Source organism: Cajanus cajan, chromosome 3 (genome assembly GCF_000230855.2).
Source record: "Cajanus cajan strain Asha chromosome 3, NIPB_CcT2T_4, whole genome shotgun sequence".
NCBI classification, from domain to species: domain Eukaryota; kingdom Viridiplantae; phylum Streptophyta; class Magnoliopsida; order Fabales; family Fabaceae; genus Cajanus; species Cajanus cajan.
This window is the reverse complement of record NC_138519.1, coordinates 29,172,540-29,194,151: the sequence shown is the minus strand read 5'-3', so window position 1 is coordinate 29,194,151 and position 21,612 is coordinate 29,172,540. Positions and strand designations below refer to the sequence as shown.

The 21,612-nt window shown below is 32.1% G+C and overlaps 1 protein-coding gene and 1 long non-coding RNA gene across 4 annotated transcripts; both read left to right on the top strand.

Moving 5' to 3' along the window:
- Nucleotides 1-325: 325 nt before the first annotated feature.
- Nucleotides 326-12,219, top strand: LOC109792936 (uncharacterized). Of its 2 annotated transcripts, XR_014432383.1 has the most exons (9): nucleotides 326-1,661; nucleotides 1,790-1,835; nucleotides 2,250-2,368; nucleotides 3,843-3,958; nucleotides 4,081-4,162; nucleotides 4,286-4,357; nucleotides 5,704-5,801; nucleotides 5,958-6,014; nucleotides 11,909-12,219. It is a non-coding gene; the product is annotated as an uncharacterized LOC109792936 (long non-coding RNA). The 2 variants fall into 2 exon arrangements; XR_002239254.3 differs by lacking the exon at nucleotides 11,909-12,219 and having other exon boundaries at nucleotides 329-1,661; nucleotides 5,958-6,184.
- Nucleotides 12,220-16,467: 4,248 nt separating this feature from the next.
- LOC109792937 (methyl jasmonate esterase 1) lies at nucleotides 16,468-18,773 on the top strand. 2 transcript variants are annotated; one of them, XM_083070791.1, is made up of 4 exons: nucleotides 16,468-16,620; nucleotides 16,767-17,011; nucleotides 17,972-18,103; nucleotides 18,273-18,773. In XM_083070791.1, exons 2-4 carry the CDS (start codon nucleotides 16,775-16,777, stop codon nucleotides 18,585-18,587), a joined length of 684 nt encoding a protein of 227 aa, XP_082926917.1. In that variant the 5' UTR covers nucleotides 16,468-16,620; nucleotides 16,767-16,774; the 3' UTR covers nucleotides 18,588-18,773. The 2 variants fall into 2 exon arrangements, with proteins under 2 accessions (XP_082926917.1, XP_020207973.1); XM_020352384.3 differs by having other exon boundaries at nucleotides 16,468-17,011.
- The last annotated feature ends 2,839 nt before the right edge of the window (nucleotides 18,774-21,612 follow it).

Genomic DNA, 21,612 nt, shown 5'->3' with positions numbered 1-21,612 from the left:
TATATTTCTGACAATTATATTAATCGCCAGTATAATTTTTTTTTAGTGGTGTATAGCCGTCTCAATATTATAAATATTTTTAAATATATTTTTGAACTTATTGAAACATGGTAAAATGCATGTCGTGTGAGTTCCTAACCACATACATATTAAAAAAAGGGTTAAAACCCTTATTTGGTCCCTTATAATATTTTTTGTTTCAATTTAGTCTCACTTTAATTTTTTGTTTCAATTTAGTCCCCAATAATTTAAATTATTGCAATTTGGGACTTCTGTCCAAATGATTTAAACGGAGTTAACTGTTGGCCATGTGGATGTCAGGTGGATGCCACGTAGATGCGTAGGTGAATGCCAAATTTCTTGAATACACCTGGAACCAGAACGGCCCATTCTGAAACTAGAACGGCCCGTTCTGGTTGCACTCTTGGTATGTTAATTTTGTACCTAGAACGGGTTGTTGCAGGTACAAATTTTACACACCAAGAGTGCAACCAGAACGGGTCGTTCTGGTTCCAGAATAGTCGATAATTATAGTTCACGGTTGTGAATCGTGCACGGAAAAAGACCCAAGATACAAAGCATTTCAAACATTAGATTTGGTAATATTGTCAATGGGGATTGATAACTTCAATTGCTAAACATTTAGGCTATACAGTGTATCATTAAGGACGATGCAGTGTATCACTGAGGACAATGGTAGCATGTTTTATTTCATTGTTAGTCAAACTGGAGTGAACCACTTACTACCAAATTGACACTATACAGTCAAGGATGAAACGAAATGGTGTTTCCCCTTGAAGTCATTGACGATGTACCCCAACAATAACAACCTGTTCTTGAGGAGGTATAACCTGAATTTTTGTGGTTTAGGGTTTCCCTTCAGCATTACCCAGATGGTTTCCTTTCTCAGTAATTTCTTTGAACTTTTTTAGTATATGTTATGTTCTGAATTTTTGTTTTCAGTTTCTGAACCATGTTTCTGTCTTTGAATTTATGATATGTTATGAACTTTTAATTTCAATTTTTGAATCATATTGCGGCATTTTGGTCAACGAAGTTGGCGTTCTGGAACGGGTCGTTCTGAATCCAGAATGACCCGTTATAAAACCAGAACGGCCTGTTCTGATTTCAGAACAGCCCGTTCTACTGCACTCATGGTGTGTTAAATTTGCATTTGGAACGACCCGTTCCATTTGCAAAATTAACACATAACATGTGCAAGCAGAAAGAGTCATTCTGGTTCCAGGTGTATTCATGAAATTTGACATCCACCTATACATCTACGTGGTATCTACCTGACATCCACGTGGCCAACAGTTAACTCCGTTTAAATAATTTGAACGAAAGTCCCAAATTGCAATAATTTAAATTATTAAAGATCAAATTGAAACAAAAAATTAAAGTGGAACTAAATTAAAACAAAAAAATATTATAAGGACCAAATAAGGATTTTAACCTAAAAAAAAGTGAAACTCTTTGCCTTCGATCTCATTTCCCTTACCTAATTTCCATCTCGTGAAACCCTCCGTTTCCTCAGCTTCAAAAATGAGTGATTCTCTATGACCTCAAGCTTAACCGGTTCCTCAACTTCGTCGTCGTTGACGACATTGGCTGAGAAGAGTTATTCCTTTGGATAACAGTTGCCTCTTCAATGCGGTTGGGTAAGCAAACCAATGGAAATAATGCAACCGCTTTTTATTTTTTATTTTATTTTTTATGCTGTGGTGGTGCTACTTGTTTGTATACATGATTCCGCTTGTGATGTTCGTTCTTATTTTTATCGATTCAGATATGTTATGGATCATGACGAACACAAAGCTGCTGAGTTGAGACAGGTCATTTTTCTTGTGTTAATTTTACTTCTCTCAAATATGCAGAGTGCTTCCTATCATTCAACTGTTTCATTTCATTTCCATTCATGTTTTTGTCAATTTACTTTAGCTTGGTCATCACTCTGCTTGTTTCAATTTGAAATAGTTTCTGAATCCAAAACCCAAAAAGTGAACGCAAGAGTTATGTATTCTCGTTTTCAGACAAATTTTCCTCGCAAGAGTTATGTATTAATCTTCCATTCCTTCCCTATATGCATTGTTTTGTGTCAATTGGGAGGTGAATTGTGAGATTGCAAGTATATGGTATTTATTTTTATCTACTACACATGAAACAATAAAAAAAATACAAATTAAGGTTCATATGTATTTTTAGATTTTCATGTTGCTTGATCATTAATCACACCTTGCATGAGTCAGATATCTGCCTTTGAGGAAGCTCCTAAGGAGTTCGATCAGACCATATTTGCTGTACGAAAAAACAGAAGCATTGGACCTATTGAGGGGCTTGCTCTAAATTTTGTGAAGGACCAGCAGAGGTAATTTGCAATTCCTCTTTAACCTTAAATAAAGAGAGATAAGATTAGCATACTTAGAATGATTGAATTTCATTAATCTTCATATTTGGATTCTCTATATTTATCAGATTTGTTGTGAATATGCGTAAAAGTTTTTTCTTGGACATGCATGTTTTCACTTTCAGAGGACTTGGGATGCATTTAAATTTGGAATTGGATTACGGAAATATTTTCTACTTTCAGTAATAATTTCAAAAATATCACCCCAATTCTTTATTTATGTGCAAATATTTATAAACAAAAAATGAAGTGAAACAATGTGACATTTTGTAATTATTTGTGTAAATAGAAGACATTTTTGCAAAACCAATGCACCTTTATTTTTTTTAATTTAGAACAGGAGCAAAGTAGTGACACTACAACAAAATTCATTTTTTCCGACAATTATTTACTGGCAATAAATTAATTGCTTTTGTTTTATTATTTAATAAAAGTATTAGTGACTAATATATAATGGTCACTAAAAATATATTTATATCACACCAAAATTTACTATTAGCAACAATTATTTATTAAGAAAAACTTTAGTCTCACATCGACTAGAAATAAGATAATTAAAGAGTATATAAATGAACAATAACTCTCACCTTACAAGTTTGTTATGTAAGATTGAGTTAGACCTATAACTTATTATTCTAAATTAGCATGAGATTACTCACTATTATCAAACTCAATAATCCTTAAACTTAAGGGGTCGACTATTGATCAGAAAATAATATATATATATATATATATATATATATATATAATTAGAAGATAACCTTCATCTTAAAGTCCCACATCAACTAGAAATAAGGTAATTAAAAAGAATATATAAGTAGAAAGACAACTCTCATCTTACAAGTCCCACATCGACTAAAAAGTAAAAAATGTCACAAAAAGATATATACTTTTTTCGATCATTATAAGGGTTTTTACCAGCATTTTGAATAATTGCCGCTAAATGTTTTAGCGACACTGCATACAATGACTAATGTGAAAATGCCGGTAAAAGATTTTGTAACAATTTTTATTGTCACTAAAAATCATATTAAATGCCACTAAAAGTCTATTTTGTTGTAGTGTGAATGTGCTGCCGAACAGTAGAACTGTATATACATAGACTCTGATAAGTTGAAAAGCTAAAAATTGCCAATTTCTATTGTCAAATCATATGGGTGAAATCATGCACATTTTCAAAAGGTGTTATTAATCTTGTCAACATGGCAAGCCTCTTTTCATTTTGTTATTGTCTTAACCTTCAGATTATTTTTAATCTGTATTAACCATTTGATTGGGTCTATATTCTCATTTCATGTAATTAGTGTTAAAATTTTGTTGATATTTTCAAAATGTATAATAATGGCATAGACTGACGTAAATAGGAATAGTTGAAGTCCTGCATGCATGATGAATTATACCTTAAATGAAACTGAGTAGGTATCTGAAGTTACAGGGGATGATGTCATTTATACTATAAAGAATTCAGCAACATTGGCTGGGTCTCTGTTCACTTTGCATGCCTCTCAAGTTCATATTGACTTGCCTACTCTCACTGATAAAGACAAGGAGGTAATTTCTACTTTTTTTTACTTGCATGTTTTAGTGAGTTACCTATCATTAAACAAGTATAGTTTGCATGCGGCAAAATATTGTGTTCTTTAAAGTTTTAGGCTATTATTTTTTCCTTGCAGGTTATAAGCACCTCGGGAGTAAAAAAACAAAATTGATTTTCTATCATTGTCATATACTAGGCATGCTGAAGATGTTCGCCAGGTAATAGATTCCACATTCAATACTTTGGGTTGGTCTTTTGGAGTTCATAATTGGTCATTAATTTATTTTTCTATAGCTATTTCAGGTTTTCTATTAAAGGACTTTTCTAAATTTGAAATGCAGGCCCATGAATTCCTTTCTAAGTTGGGTGATCTAAGGGAAACTCAAATATTTGCAAAGATTGAAAATGTTGAGGTGTGACCTTCATTTTTTCATACTTAACCGGACAACTTAGTTTCTCTGTAAATTAGATTCCTATTAGCTATTCTGATTCAATTGCATATGTACATCTGTGTTGTTTTCTAAGGATTGACCCATTTTGATGAAATTCTACAAGAAGCAGATGGTATTATCCTTTCCCGTGGGAATTCGGGCATTGGCCTTCCCCTATAGAAGTTTAAATTCTTTGTTGCAATTAATCTTATTATAGATTAAAATGCTCTACTTTTAACATTTTGATAATGTATTTCATATTTTTAAATAGTATAACGATTTGTATTTATAATGAATTGAAATAAGTGGATATGCTTCAACATGCTTAAAGGAAGCCACAGATGTTGCCAATGTTGTTTTAGATGGTAAGTCACTGGTCATATGATGCCAATAGTTAGGTTGGTAACCACTAGGTTGTCCAATAAATATTTTTCTTTTAAAGTTTAGATTTAGGTACCTTAAAATTTTCATATTAGAATCAAAGCCATCACCAATTTTCTTTAATCCTTATAACTTATTATTTTTAGTAGATATTGGAGGTTCAACAGTCTAGAATATTGTACATTTACGAAGCTGGTAACTTAGCAACATTTAAATTACACTTGAGGACACCTCATCATTTTTTATTTGTTTTAGAAACCGGTATACACACACACACATATATATATATATGAGGAGGGTTCAAACGACACCGGTATAACTTTTACTAAGTGTTACACTGCTCAATAACTTTATATTAAATGTAAATTTTGAAAATCCAACCCTTAGATTGAAAGTTCATATCTCTTAGATCATATATATCAAATTTTATATTAATCTAAGATGATTTGATACTTCATTCTCATAAAACAAAATTGACGTAATATATACATTTCAAAATATACTAAAATATGAACACTTTGATTACCTTCAAGTTGTTGTTCAATTTTAACAAAATTTGACATATATGATCTAAGAGATATGAACTTTCAATCTAACGGTTGGATTTTCAAAATTTACATTTAATATAAAGTTATTAAGCGGTGTAACGCTTAGTAAAAGTTACACCGGTGTCGTTTGAACCCTCCTCTATATATATATATATATATATATATATATATATATATATATATATATATATATATATATATATATATATATATATTAAATTACACTTGAAATTAAATCTCCACCATGCATTCTTCAACTTCATCTCCATTTAGTATTCACAAATTCCATCCCCTGGACATGTTTGACAGATATAATAATTTCTTTGCAGTTTTCAATACATTACTTGTAAGTAGTTAGATTTTTAATTTTTCTATCTTTTTTTTGTGGGTTTTCTATAGTATTGCTACTCTGGTTCTTCCTCAAGTGGGCTGATGACTAAAATTTGGTTTGTTGAGTGCTAAGGATAACATGTAAAAGGGAAAAAGTAGATTTAAAGGTATCCATTTTGTACTTGTGAAAATTGACTTTGAATTTAAATTATTTTACCTCCACATGTAGTGTTTGATTAATTCCAAATTCACTAATTGAATTCTATATGTTATTTGTTATCCCTGCCCGTACATAATTTCTCTCCTCCATATTTCTACTTCAGGAGGCAAAGGATCCCCTTGAGAAGGCAATGGTAGATGGTAGATAGTTGACCCTAAAAGTAAGTTGTGCACGTTGTTGTTTTATATATGTTTTCCTTGTCCTTTTCCCTTTTAGTATTTTTTTTAGTTTTCACTACTGCATAGTGTGTACTAATAAATGTGTCAATTCTTGGTAACATTTTAAAGTTCATTTCTATTTTCGTTTAGTCAGATTATCGCAAATTCTATTTATGGGTTTACAAGGGCTACCATTGATCAGTTACCATGTTTAGAGATATCATGAAGTATAACAAGCTATGGTATTACTTTTGCCGGTTTAAAAAATGCTAGAGGCAAGTAAAAATAATGCATTTTTTGGCGGTTTAAAACCGCCAGAAATGTAAAACAAATAAAACCAAAACACAACATTGCGATGGTTTAAAACCGCTAGAAACTTTGAATCAGACAAAATTAAAATGCATTTTGTGACTGTTTTAAACCATCACAAAGTGACTAAATTTTTGACGTCCAAAACCAGCGTTTATAAAATATTCATCACAAATCGTTTTTCACGATCGTGGATCTGACACTTAGTAATGACACTAGAAATACGATTTGTGGTGCTTTTTAACCGTCAGAAATTACAAAATAACCGCCACAAATCACGTAATTTTTTGTAGTCTCTCTCTATATATATAGATTAATATATATATATATATATATTTTTTATTTTATTTTATTGATCTTTTTTAATATATGATTGTCAAATTTTGTCAAAAAATTCTTACATTTTTGACAAATAATTTTTTTTATTCTATCAGTAATATAACTTTTCCTACGAATTTTTTGACAAATTTGTATCTGTAAGAAATTATCAGATATATTCGTCGAAAATATAAATTTTTTGACAGATTTGTATTTGTAAAAAATTATCGATGGATATATCCGTGAGAAATATAAATTTTCTGATAGATTTATATCCGTCGGTAATTTTTTTTTGTCTATAAAATTCGTCGAAAATATAAATTTTCCGACAGATTTATATCCGTAAAAAATTATCTGTCGGTAATTTACATTTATCTTATAGTGCCAGTTCATCTGAAGAATAAATAAACGGAGTAATAGAAGTCAAATTATAACATGAATGTACTTAACTAAAACTAAAAGAGATAACATAATTCCTAACTACTCTCAAGCCCTAGTGTCACATTGGCATCAAAGTTTTCACAGGCGCCTAGATCTCTCCTTGCTCTTCCAAATACTGAGGATTCTCATATGCAAAACATACAAAAACACACCAATAAGCAAGCAGGGAGTGAGAATAATCTCATCCTATAAGGAATGGGTTGCAACCCTCGACATCCAATCCTTTCACGATAACAAATATGATAACAATAATTAGTACATCAACTTCAATTGTAAACACCCTCAATTAAACTCACAAACACATACATTAATGCAATGTAGTGTGTACCTACATCTAAATGCATGGGGTACCTGACCATCATCATCAAGTATATATAGTTGGTACCTAAGTTTTGAGTTAACCTTAGGCTACCAACACAGAAGTGTTCCCACCAAAACACCAACAGGTTCCCACCAAAACCATAGAAACAGGTTCCCACCAGAACCACAGAAACAAGTTCCCACTAGAACCACAGAATCCTGCAAGTATGATGTATGTCACGACCATGCAAATGCTTCTATATATATTAATACATCATGATCATCATATAATTCATCCACATCAAATTTCATTCATCAAGATAATAATCATCATTCACAAGATATATAAATATATACATACATATACATATATATATATATATATATATACATTCATAATCACATACTTAATCATCAACATCATTTAAAACATCATAAAAGAGCCTTCTAACAATCTACGTTGGGCTTGGAAACCTACACCCGACTCTAAATTGAGATAGAAAACACTCTAGTCATCTTACGCCCAACTTCACCAAGCCATGCCCAACTTCACAAAGACACCCAACTTTAAGCCAAGATAGAGAGCACCCAGGCCTTTTCACGCTTGACTTCACAAAGCCACGCCCGACTTTAAGTCAAGACAGAGAACACCCGAAACATCTCGTGCCCAACATGGACATTTCCCTGCCTAGCTCCAAGCACTTGAGCCCGGTGCTGTGTGCGATCCAACACCCAAACACACCATCGAAATAATAATCTCAAACAAACATCACAATCGATAAATGATCATGAAAAATTCCAAACAACCACAACTCGTTTTAGTCTAAAAAATTCGCCATTTGAGGTGAATTCATCCAATTAAATGTCTACGACTCTTACCCCTAAAATTCATAAATTCTTTTTTCTTAGGGTTCTAACCTGTTTCCACAGGGCACTAAATTAATTACTTCAAAAGCATCATATCATCAAATAAAATTCATATTAGGAATCTACTCGATAAACAACATCAAACGCACACAAGATTACATTAAACATAACACTAATGGGATTGTGGTCAATCCCTCTACCCTTCATGCATACACCTAATTCCCAAAGATGAGTGTTCTCACTCTCCCTTACCTGGAGTGATGCAACGTATCAAATCTAAGCCTCTGCCTCTTCTCCGATGATCCCTTCTCCTTGCTCTCCAAATGCGTTCTCTTTAGAGCACAAGAGTGTTAAAGAACGTGAAGGTAAAAATATATCAGCCCTTCTTCGCCTCTCTATATAACTCGCTATTTCTCTAAACCCCTCTATTTTTAATTATTTCTAATTCTCCTCTTCATGATTAAATCTATTAAAATAAATAAAATAAAAATTGTTAATCATAAAATAAAATAAAGTCATCATTATCTTCCTAATTAATTAATTAATAATAATAATAATAATTCCAGGGTGTTACAAAGAGATTCTTTACTTCTTCTGATTTCGATAGAACCTTCTAGATCCTTCCCTTAGCAGAGTAGCAGTAGTAGATTGGAGATTCAAGACTTGGAGGTTGAGACTCTCAAGTGGAGAGTGTGTACAAAGACTCCGAGAACTTCACCCTCTCTTCCTTTTTTCTTGCTTTCTGAGGGATTCAAAGTATGGGAAGTTTGTTGATTGAATATGGTTGAATGTTGATTGTTGATTTCTATATGGATTCCCCACTTTTGTGGTAAAGATTGGTTGGAATTCATGAGATGAGAATATTCATTTTAAGTGTTGTTTTGAAGGTTTCTTTTGAAAAATAATTGATGATCTTTGAATTATGATGGTTGCATGTGGTATGTTTTGTTGGAAATGAGTTGTGTATGTTGTCTATTTTTTAAAAATTGGACTTCATGTTGGTTTTGTTGAGAAATTTGTAGGTTTAGAGCCAAATCTCATGTTTGCCAAGGGTGAAAATCTTCATAGCTAGATGCAGCTTCATGACATCAAGCATGATTCAAGTAAAGGGTTTTCTGCCTTGATAACGCTAGGATCAAGATTGGTAGCAGTGTGAGTGGGACAATGAGGAGCTCTCTAACTTAGTTATGTTGAGCGTGGAATGAGGGGTGTTGGGCATGATTACCTAAGGAGCTCTCTAACTTGGTGACACTAGTCATAGAATTGGGGACGTTGAGTGTGAGCAAGTCTGAGGCTCTCTACCTTGATGACATTGGGCGTGGGTCAAACAAAGGATCTCTAGCTGGATGAGGTTGGATGTAGGTTGATGGAGGAGCATCCATAGAGAGCTCACACATGAAGACCATTGGACCTTTAGTTAGGTCTATGGTTAGGAGGTTAGATAAGGCTTTTATAGAGGATGTACTTCTAAGACCTATGCTTTATATGAGCAATGAGTATGATTCCTCTTATTAGCTTCTTAGTCTCTATTATACATCCCTTGCATAGTACCTTGTATATAGAAGATACTTGTATAGGCTTGTTTTTCCTTTGTATTTGTAAGACACCTTTATCTTTCTTTGCAATTCATACGCTTAGGATTTCAGGATATGTTACTTAGAGACTTTTACTCCATTTGACCTTGTATTAAGGGTCATAGATTTTTATACTTTTAGTATTAGTAGTGGTGTAAAAAATAGTAAGTGTGTGGTGAAGCTAGTAATGGGCCTTTGGTGGGCCTAGGCCAAATTTTACATATTAGGCCTGTTTTTTCTCCATATAATCCAAGGAATTGATTTAGATAGGTCTCACCATCATTCAGTGAACCTAACTAAACCAATTCCAAGATTTTGGATTAGATTAGGTGAAGGAAAACAAGTCTGGCTGCCATTCTCATCCTTGGCCAAAATTAGTTGTATAGGTTCTCCAACACATTTTTTTCTTGGTTAGCCAAGGAGACAAGGTGACACTTGGCACTCCATGATTGGCTCTTCTAGATCTAAGTGTCCCCTCCTTGTCTCCTAGGAGACAAGGTGACACTTGTCACTATATGATTGACTAATCTAGATCTAAGTATTCCTACCTTGTCTCTATCTTGTCTAACTTGCACTACAATCTACTCCACAACTATATATAGGATTTCTCACTTATAAAAACCCATTTTGATCATATATGAGCTTTGGCTGAGTTTTCTATTTAGCATTCTCTCTCTCAAAAGTCATAAATTCTCTTTGATTTGCTTCCAATTCTCTTATCCTCTTCTTAAGAATGTGGTGAGGATTGAAGTGATTTATCTTTTACCTAGAAGTGGCACCACTTGAAGAGACTTCTTCATCTTCCAAGGTGAAACCAAAGGTCTCTACCTCCATTATAGACCTTGAAAAAGCTTGAGGAGTGTCAAGAAGAAAAAGATCTAGGGAGGAACTTGAAGAAAAAGGCATATCAATCCGGTTGCTCCATTAGGTTTCCATCATAGGTTTACATACACCAAGCATTATTGACACATAAGCTCTCTATCTCTTTTACATTAGGTGCAAATTGATTGGTGCCGAGCGTGGGTGAGCCATAGGCTCTCTGCCTCATTTACACCAGGCATAGGTATATTGGTGTCAAGCGTGGGTATGCTATAAGAAAACTCTTTGTTTAATTTCCAGTGTTGAAGTATGATGATTTACTTACATGTAAAATGTTGATACATGATTCTAGTTTATTATATGTTGATCTATGATGATATATAATGATGTTTTAAGTTGTTTAAGTTGGAAGTTGGAAATTAATTAAGTTGTAAGTTTTATGTTGTTTAAAGTTGTATGAAGCAAGTTAAAGTTGTTGAGTTGTATATACACGTGATGAATGTTTAAGTTGAGATACATAAAAATTAGATAAGAGTAAAGTGGTTTTAGAAATCAAAATATCCTATCGTATATATATAAGTTATGGTGCTATAAGAGCCCAAAGTTGAGAATCCTTCAATGAGTAAGTTACCTCTTGAATGGGGAGTTTTTTTTAGTTGTCTTATCTAGGTTTTATGTGGAACAATATGGAGCCCAGGTTGAACCATACTAATTAAGAAGTGACCAATTAAACAAGGTATGAAGTTGAGGGATAAAATCGTTAATTGATTATTGGAAAGGTAATTTCATAGGAGACTTAGTTATGCATGCTAAGGTTGTGGTAGACACCTAAGTTGTTCTACCCTTATAGTAGTATTGGAATTTCCTAGTTTAGGTGCTAAAACCTAAGAAATCAAATTAAGTTGTTAAACAAGTTCTTAAGCGACCTGAAATTGTTTATATTTGACCTAAACAAGATAGGCCAATTGTTGTGATTCGGTAGAGTCAAGCCACTTAGATTACTCACCTTAGTTGTAAGATATCTTCATAAGTTGATACGCATGACGACACATTAGTTGTTTAAGTTTTTTAAGTTGTGATTGAAATTGCTTATATTAAGAATGTTGTGCATGTTTTAAGTGGTGTTTGATTGACCAATTGTGGTTATGTTTTAAGTTGAAAATTAACTTATTGTTTTGGGTTAAACTTATTTAATGAGGTTATTGCTCTCTTATGTTGTTATCATGTTGATTATCTCACAAGTTTTCCTTTTTTTCACTTGTTGTTAGAATATAGTGATCATACATTGTATGGAAGTAGGGCATGATTAGGTTGGATGGCTTGGCTTGGTAAATGGTCATACTGGAGATGACCTAGCTTTGAGTATACTATTTTGATGCAGTATTGTTGTATAGAGACGCTTGACCGAAAATAGGATTATTTTGTATACAATAGTGTATATTTGATGTATATTGTATATATGTACATGGTTTATATATGTGTAACCCCATAAACGGGCTTTATGTTTTCCAATTATATAGGTAGAAGTTATTTTATATTTTTTGCATCCTATATATCTGTTGTATGAATATTTAGGTATTATTACATGAGAACCCTAGTGTATTTTTATTACTTTATGTTTTCCATTACATAGAATTGTACTATACTAAGTGTAAAGACCTGTTAGTTCATTACAATTTTATTGTATGAAAGTCAGTCGAGTTTCTTTTGGGACACTTTGTGGGGGTGGACCTGTTATGATTTTATTGTGTAGTTATTCAAGTTGTGTTATATTATTGTTTCTATTGTGTGTTACCTTATGGATTAATTGATCTCAATATAAAATGGTGGGTAAACCTTTTAGATATCTTGTTATGCCTACTCCCCAAATTGACAGAGCCCAAATAGATTTGGCTATCAAGATAATGGCAACTATTGTGAATCAATAGAGTACTACTACGGCTCTACAAAAAATCGTAAACATGCAACAACAAACTATGATTGCCCAACAATAATAGGTTTTCTTAGAATAGATGGAGTCTAATTGAGCAATAGCTGAGGTTATAAGGACAATAGTTCCATAGGAGTACCATGGACTGGCAAAGTTCAAAAAGGGAAATCCCCCTCAATTTAGTGGAAATACTAGTTTGAAGGCGGAAGATCACTATATTTGTGATATTGAGAAAATCTCTAGGGTTATGGCTTGCCCTGAGGATAAGAAGGTGACTTATGTAGTTTTCATGTTGAGTGGGGAGGTTGATTATTGGTGGAAGGGTACCCAACAAATGATGGAAGTTAAGGGTGAGGAAATGAGATAGGAAAATTTTAAAAGGGTGTTTCTCCATAAGTATTTTCCTATAAGTGTCAAATATGCAAAGGAGGCAGAATTCATGAGATTATATCAAAGGAATATGTATGTAGGAGTATGCAATCAAGTTTGAGCATCTAGCTAGATACTATTCTCAAGCCACATCTAACGCTTGGACATGTAGAAAATTCCGTGAAGGATTGAGGCACAAGTTGAAGAAGATTGTTGTCCTTATGGACATAGTTGAATTCCATGTGCTGGTGGAGAAAGTTAAGATTTGAGATTGGAGGGTGGTAGCTAGTTTGTGAAGGTTGCTTAGGGGTCAGTTGGGTCTAGGAGGGGTGGTAGTTAGAGGAAACCTTATAATAGACTCTAGTCTCAATAAGGGGTATCAAAAGGAAGCCTTCTATTACACTGAAAAAGAGGAGTTCGAGGGGTAAAGTGTTTAGATGTGGAGGATCTCATTTAATTAAGGATTGTACATCTAAAAAGTTTTGGTGTTTCCAATGTGGTAAGTTTGGATATTTGTCTAGAGACTATCTTAACATGACTACTTAAGCCAGGATGTCTTTATCCCTTTATCCAAAAAGTTTTGGTGTTTCCACTACTTTAGACCTTGTGAAAGGAAAGGGGAAAGTGGCTAGTAAAGGATATCTTTATCCCTTTTTCACTCGGGTGCTAGACACTTTTTTATGTCTAATGATTGCATAGGAAAGTTGAAGTTATCTATGAGTTCTTTAGATATGAATTTGTTCGTGTCTACTTCTACTTCTATTACTACTTCATATTTTTGTTTGAGATGTCTAATTAAGGTGTTTGGGTGTAGCTACCAATTGAATTTAACTTGTTTTTAGGTTGGATGTGATTTTGGAGATAGATTGGTTATCTACTAACCATATCCTAATAAATTGTGCTAAGAGTGATTTAATCTTTCCGGATGTTGAAAATGATGGATTCATCTTTGTTAGGCAAGCTAATGATTAGCTAAATGAGGGAGTTGAGTGCTTTGTGATTTTCTCCTTTATGAGTATAGAGAGTGAGCAATTGGTGGATGCAGTGGAAGTTGCCAGGGAGTTTCTCAAAGTATTTCCATGTGAGGTTTCAACATTACCTCCCAATAGGGAATTGGAGTTTTGTATTGATTTGGTTCCCAATGTAACAACAACTTTACTAGATGACACTTCACATAACTCCTCATTGGTTAAAACCCTTCATCAATTAGAACCCTTCGTGGGTAACCCTTTTCTAAGATGTCCAATCACCTTTTGGATTAGTGATTGTCCCCACAAATCAACATAAGACTTTTTAGTGTGCTTTATCATCACTTGCACACTTTTTAGGAAACTTTCCAAAAGGTTACACCTATCCCTAAATTGCTTCAAGCTAAACATATGCTTAACTATGAAAAGTAGATGCATTTTGTTGGTATAGGTTGTACAAATTAATTCTCTTAAATCATCTTCAATTATGTAGTCTCATACTTATACAAATCTTTAGATCCCTCTCATTTCGATGTCTCTGAATTATTATATAACCTCATAAAGGACTTTATGTTTTTCCAATTATGTTGACAAAAACTGTTTTATATTTTCTACACGCTATACATATATATCTGTTGCATGAATATTTTAATATTATTGCATAAGAATCTTAATGTAGTTGATTACTTTATGCTTTCCATTGTATAACATTGTATTATACAAAGTATAATGATCTCTTATATCATTATAATAATGAAAGAATAAGATGTATGAAAAATAATTTATAAATTAAAAAATAAAATAAACTTCAAGTAAATTAATGAGAATAAAAAATAAAAAAGAAGAAAAAAATAAAGAACTTATAAGTTACATGTTACATCAAATTTTTATTTAGCAAAATTAAGTTATAAATCATAAAAAAAATTGTACTAAAGAAATTTATTTTGACCAAATTAATTTATAAAAAAGTGTTTATAAGTTTCTAAAATAATTTGACAAACACCGAAGATATAAATTCAGTAAATAATGTAATAAGCAGGTTTAGATGACATTGTACGTAATTCTTATGTGTACATATGTATCGAGTTTGAAAACATTCTAAAAACTTGAAATTATCATATTGTGCATTGTATCGGTAAAAATAATTATCGAAGGTGTCATTTTTTCTTTTTTAAATAAATTAATATTTAATATAAGTTCAAAAATTAATATCAATTATTTATATTTAATATTTTAATAAAATTAACATTAAATACAATTTTAAATTTTTTCAATACATTTTTAATTTTTTAATTTCATAAAATATTCATAAATATCTATTAATATTTACAAGTACCTACAAAATTTACAAATACTTAATTAACAAACACCTTTGCGGATATAAAAAGGAATTTTTATTCGACAGAGTATTTTAGAAGCTCAAAAAACGAATTTTCAGAAATGATAATTGTTTCAACTAAATACAAAAGTTATTAAAACTGAAAAGAAACATGTGGCCATTTAGAAGGTGACCCATGTGTTTCAGACGACAAACACACTCCACCACACATTCAAGGTCCACTGCTATAAACAACAAATACATAATTGTCACCATCAAAAGATAAAAAGCAAAACTAATATTTTTAAAAAATTATAAAATACATTTTAAAAGGATCATCATATTTTTATACTGTATTAAAAAATATATTTAAATGTATAAATTGTATTATATTTAAAATTTGTATAAATATATATATATATATATATATATATTTTTTTTTTTTAAAATATAAAAATTATATTTGAAATTTATAATAAATATTAATTTATATTTTGGTATAAGATTAAATATTCTTTTGAATGAGAGTATTTCAGGAACTATTTTTGAACGATATTTAACTATTTTTCTTAATTTTTTATTTCTCTTAATTTAACATTTTTTATTTAAAATAAATTTCAATATGGTATAAAAAAATTATCAATAATTTTTAAAAGAAATTATCAATAGTTAAAATTAAATTTATATCACAATATAAATTATTTAGATTTATATACGTTTTTAGTTTTCATTAGATGAACAAAACTTTAATTTTGGTCTGTGATTTTTTTTATATTTCATCTCTATAAAATTCTGATTTTACTATTTTTAATTCCTGCTATTATGTAACCATTTTTATAGTTATATAATTTTTTTATAAATGTAAGTACTTTTTTTATAAAAAATATATTTAATTTTTATAAATAAAAAAAGAAATAATATCTAAAATTACTCTAATTAAAAAATAATTAAAAAAATGTTTCCTAGAATAATGGTTTCTAAAAATTATGATTTTGATAAAATTACTATTACTGAAAGTGTCAAAATTTAATCGTAGGTTTATTCAAATATTGATGTAATATTTTAATAAATAAGAATATTATTCAAATAATAAATATTTTCTAAATTGTATAACAGAGTTAACATTTTAATATATAAAATAATTTGTGTACCCTCTCAAAATGTATATCGTACCTACTAGTTACTACCACAGAACCTGTAATCCTTGTACGTTTGTTTACATACATATGACAATGAGTTTGTGGCCCACACAAACTCAGCCAGTGGAAATTAATTATTGAGCCAAAAAGAAGACATATTGTAGATCAAGAGAGGAAGACATTTAGTATATAGCAGAAGTCATCAACAAAGAAAGAAAAACAAGGCCAAAATTATGAAGATGTTTGAACCGCAGAGGTACATTTTGGTGATCCTTGTTTTATTATTTCACTGTTTTTGTGTCAATGGAAAGCACTTTGTGTTGGTCCATGGAGCCAATCATGGAGCATGGTGTTGGTATAAGGTTGCCACTAACTTGAAATCAAGTGGTCATGATGTGACAGCTCTAGACATGGCTGCTTCTGGTACCAATCCGAGGAAGATGGAAGAGATTGATTCGGTTGCAAAGTACCATGAGCCTTTGATGTCCTTTATGGCCTCCCTTCCTCCAGATGAAAAGGTCATTTTGGTTGGTCACAGTCTTGGTGGGTTATCAGTTTCTATTGCCATGGAAAATTATCCTCAGAAAATATCTGTTGCAGTTTTCATCACTGCCACTGTTGTCTCTCATAACCTCACCTTCGCAGAGGTACTTTTCTGACTGGTTGCACAATCTACTGTTGACTCATCACTTACAGATTTTTGTTGATGTTTATCACGAGATTGGTCATCTTTAACGGTTAAAGATCACTTACTTTCTATATTGGAATCTTAAATTTTTTAATTGAATACTCCAGGAAAGAGAAAAGGCGTTCATAAATTAATCTTAAATTAATCTCTATTTCTGAACGAGATACGACTCTTTAGACATATTGAAATAAGTTTATAGTGAAGATTAAGGAGGGGTGACATGAGGGCTCCTTCTAATACCAATATTTTAATTATAAGTTAATTAATATCATCAAAATTATATGTTTGAAGTATTATTTGTTTTAACGTTCATTTGACTGTCATGATTTTTCTCTTGAAAAAGCATTTCGATAAATTAAGGAAAATATTTATAAATCCTAAATTTGTTAGGCATGTCGAATCACACTCCCTATTAAGAAATTTAGGTAGTTTAGATTTTAATTTCCTATACTAAAAGTATTCACATTGACCTGTTATTGGAAGTTCTATATATTTCTTTATGTCCACGTTTGCAAAATAAAATTTTTTAGTAGGGTCTATATCAATTTTCTAAATCCTAAGTAGGTCAAAGTTAAAATTTATAAAAATAATGTACTAAAAATTAAATAGTGAAAGTTAATTCACTAGAAGTATAAAATAATCTGTCATAAATTCATGACATTACAGCATTCGTTATATACTATTGTCCTTTGTGTGCATTAAGACGCATAAGGTTTTCAATTTCAGTTAATAATGCTTCCACTTGAACATACGTTTACAAAGAAGATGATAAATTAGTTTCCAGATTTTTAACTAGATGTCAACTCACGTTAACAAAGCTTTACTTTAGTTTTATATATTAATATAAAAATTCATTAAAACATTATTAAATTACTATTATGAAACCAGACAATTTGAGAAGTGTTGTTTATTTATATAGATAAGGAGAAGATGGGGACCCAGTTCGGCAAAAGATTATTTCATTTGGGATGGGCCAAACAAAGCCCCGATCCTTTCATCTTTTGGACTCGAATTTTTTACATCCAGGGAGTACCAATTATCACCAGCTGAGGTAAAATTTTTCAAATGAATTTAAATCCTTAGTCTTTGTATAGTAAAATTAAAAATAGTTTTGATTTTGATAAACTGTATCTCAGTTTTGTATGTACAATAGAGTTCCCCAAATATTAAAAATGTGGTATATTTATTATTGAAGCCAAACTCAATTACTTACTATGCAGGACTTGACTCTTGCGATGTCTTTGGTGAGGCCCTTACCTCCCTTCATGAACAATGTTAAATTATTGACTGAACAAACTGCTGTTACCAAGAATAAGAATGGAAGGGTATCTAAAGTCTATATCATATCTGAAAAAGATAATTTGAAAACGGAGGACATTCAGAGGTGGATAATCGAAAGCACTGGTCCATATGTTGAGGTGATACTGATTAAAGATTCAGATCACATGGTTTTGTTTTCCAAACCAGAAAAGCTTAGCTCTGAACTACTAAAGATTGCTGCTGTAAAAGAAGAATCTACTAAAGATTGCTTATAAATATTAATGTTACTTTAAAATTTAAATGTGAATGTACTGTGAATCACGAAAAGGACATGTTTAGGGACTGCGTATAATAAATAAGTACCTAGCTATAACCTTTTAATAACTTTTATAATTACCATAGCCATTTAAGCTTAATTTTGATTTATGGATATAATGAAAAAAGTTGATGTATTTTTTTAATGATTTGTTGCTGCAATAATTAATTAGAGCATCTACAATGGGAGTTGCTTATAAGCAACTCCCAACCACTTTAAATGGGTCACACTGTGCCACGTCACTCATAAGCAACTCATACTATATTTTTACAACTTTTACTCCAATGGCAATTGCTTATAAGCACCTCAACTTTTTTACAACTCATATTACACTTTTTGCCACCTCAATTTTTTTACAACTCATATTTCAATAATAAAAAAAATTACATAATAAAAAATATATCAAAAATTTTAATAATAAAAAGAAATTTTTACCTCTCCAACGACTCTTCAAAGTTTATTTCTTTTTATTTACGTCTATCAACTCTCTTCTCCCACCGCACTCTCTCTTCACTCTCTCTTCTCCCACCCCACTTTCTCTTCACTCTCTCTTCTCACACCGCACTCTCTATTCATTCTCTCTTCTCCCACCGCACTTCTCTTCACTCTCTTTTCTCTGACCGGCGCGCGGAGGTGGTCTGGGCTGAGGGGTCGCGCGCGGAGGGGCCGCGGGGGGTTCTGGGTCGCACGCGGAGGGTCACGCGGAGGGGTTCTGGGTCGCACGCGGAGGGGTTCTGGCGCTCGTGGTGGTTGTGGTGGTTCTGGCTGCCGTTCTGATCACGCGGTGGTCGCCGGCTGCCGTTCTGGTCATGCGCGGAGGGTGTCGGAGGAGACGAAGATGAACACGTTCTTTTCAATTTTTTTTTATTTTCTTAAATCTGAACCATTTTTCAGGTAGATGCATTTTAGCCAATCAGAGTTCTCTCCTTAATGCTAAGCAACGTGCCTTGTACAAGTAACACTGACAAATTTTTAAGCAACTCAAGTGCCACCTAGGATCACTCCAATGAGAATTTTTAATAAGTTCCGTATCTTATTTTTAAGACACAGCACAAGCACCCTCCGCTGGAGGTGCTCTTAGGATGCATGAGGTTGACAATACATGAGAGTATGTTTACTAAAACTACTTTATAAATTGATTGAAAATTTATTAGCTAAGGTAACAGTTAAAAAGTAGAAAGTTTAGAAGTTAATTGGTTGAATTAAATGTGTTAATTTGATAAAATTAACTGATAAATTAATTGATTAATATAAAATGATATATTTATTTGATAAAGATAGGATAAGAAGTATGCAAGATAGTTTTTAAATTTAAAAAAGTAAAAGAAAATTCAAGTACCCATTAACTTTTAATCATTTTTATAATTACTATATCTATTTAAGTTTAATTTTGATTGCGGATAATGAAAAAAGTTAACATAGTTATGTAATGATTTGTTGATGTAATAATTAATTAGGGCACTAAATGAGATTGTATGATAAAACTAGTTTGAAGTTGCTTTTGGCCGGATCTCTCCGTGTGTGCGTGTATGTGTTGTATGTCTGTGTGTGAGCTAAACTTTCATTTATCCATATTTCGTGGAATTTAGCATGTGTTTAACTTTATTTCTTTTGTGGTCTCCCCCAATTCGATTTCAAGTTAATCGAAATTTGGGGGGTGTTTCAATTTTAAAAACAGTTTCGACAGGGTATTTTTATTAGTCCAAATCGTGAGTTTTATGTTTTTACGGGTCAAAGTACCTGTGTGTGAGTTAAACTTCCATTTGTCCATATTTTGTGGAATTTAGGACGTTTTAGCTCTATCACTTTTGTGGTCTCCCCTAATCCGATTTCGAGTTAATCAAAATCTAAGGGCTGTCCTGATTTTAAAAACGGTCCCTACGTGGTTTTTTTACTAGTCCAAATCATGAGTTTATTTGTTTTTATGGGTCAAAGTACACGTGTGTGCGTGTTCGTGTGTGTGTGTTTGTGTCTCTATGTCCTTATGTGTCTATGTGTGTGCGTCTATACTTTATAAACTCTTATTTCTTTACTTGTTCTAATGATGATGTGGAACATTTTTTTTATTCCAACAAAAAGTTTATAAATTAACTAATTGAATTGAAAGTATTTTTTTGCTCTATTAATGAATAAAAAAAAAACAAAGAGAACTACATGAAATCTAAATCAACTTCAAGCAAAATGAAATTGGGAGGACTCCTCCATTTAAAAAATGCCGAACAAAAATTGGCTCCCTATCTAGCCAACCTATGAGTAACAATATCACTCTCTCTAGGAATACTATCACAATACATATGCCAATCATGGGTCAAGAACTTTCTAATATTGACAATAATATCTGCGTGCTTATGTCGAGAAAAGTCATATTATAGGTACTCACAAATGATGAAAATAACAGTTACATAATCTGACTCACAAAGAAGAAATGTAAACCCTTCTTCCCAACATAAACACAACTCTGCCTCCAAAGCAAGAAGTTCTACACGTAAGGGGTCCCCTCCTTCGAACAAGTTCGTAAATCCCTTTTTTTCATCTACCAACAACATCCCTCACCACTCCACCAATCCCATCACTTGAGAATAGTCTAGCCAATTTCCATCAACATTTAACTTGACAAAGGGATCATTTGGTGGGCTCCATTTGTCATCTTGTCAGCAAAGAGGCTTAGACCTCAAGTAGACTGCATTATGTGATATATATAATGTTATCTATCTCACAACATAGTTTATAGTCCATGACCGATCTGTCTCAAAGACTATATGGTTCCAAAAATGCCAAATCCACCATGCCCCAATTTCCAACCCCGCTGCATCTAGATGATTAACCAAGTTCTTAAGCCACAATAGACAACTCGTAAAAGATAAAAAATAGGATGGAATATTCCTTAACCACATCCAAATTTCTCTCAAATGAGGACAGTCATGCGTAGCATGTAGTATAGATTCCATCCCATGTTAACATCTCATGCAAGCTCCACTCGAAGC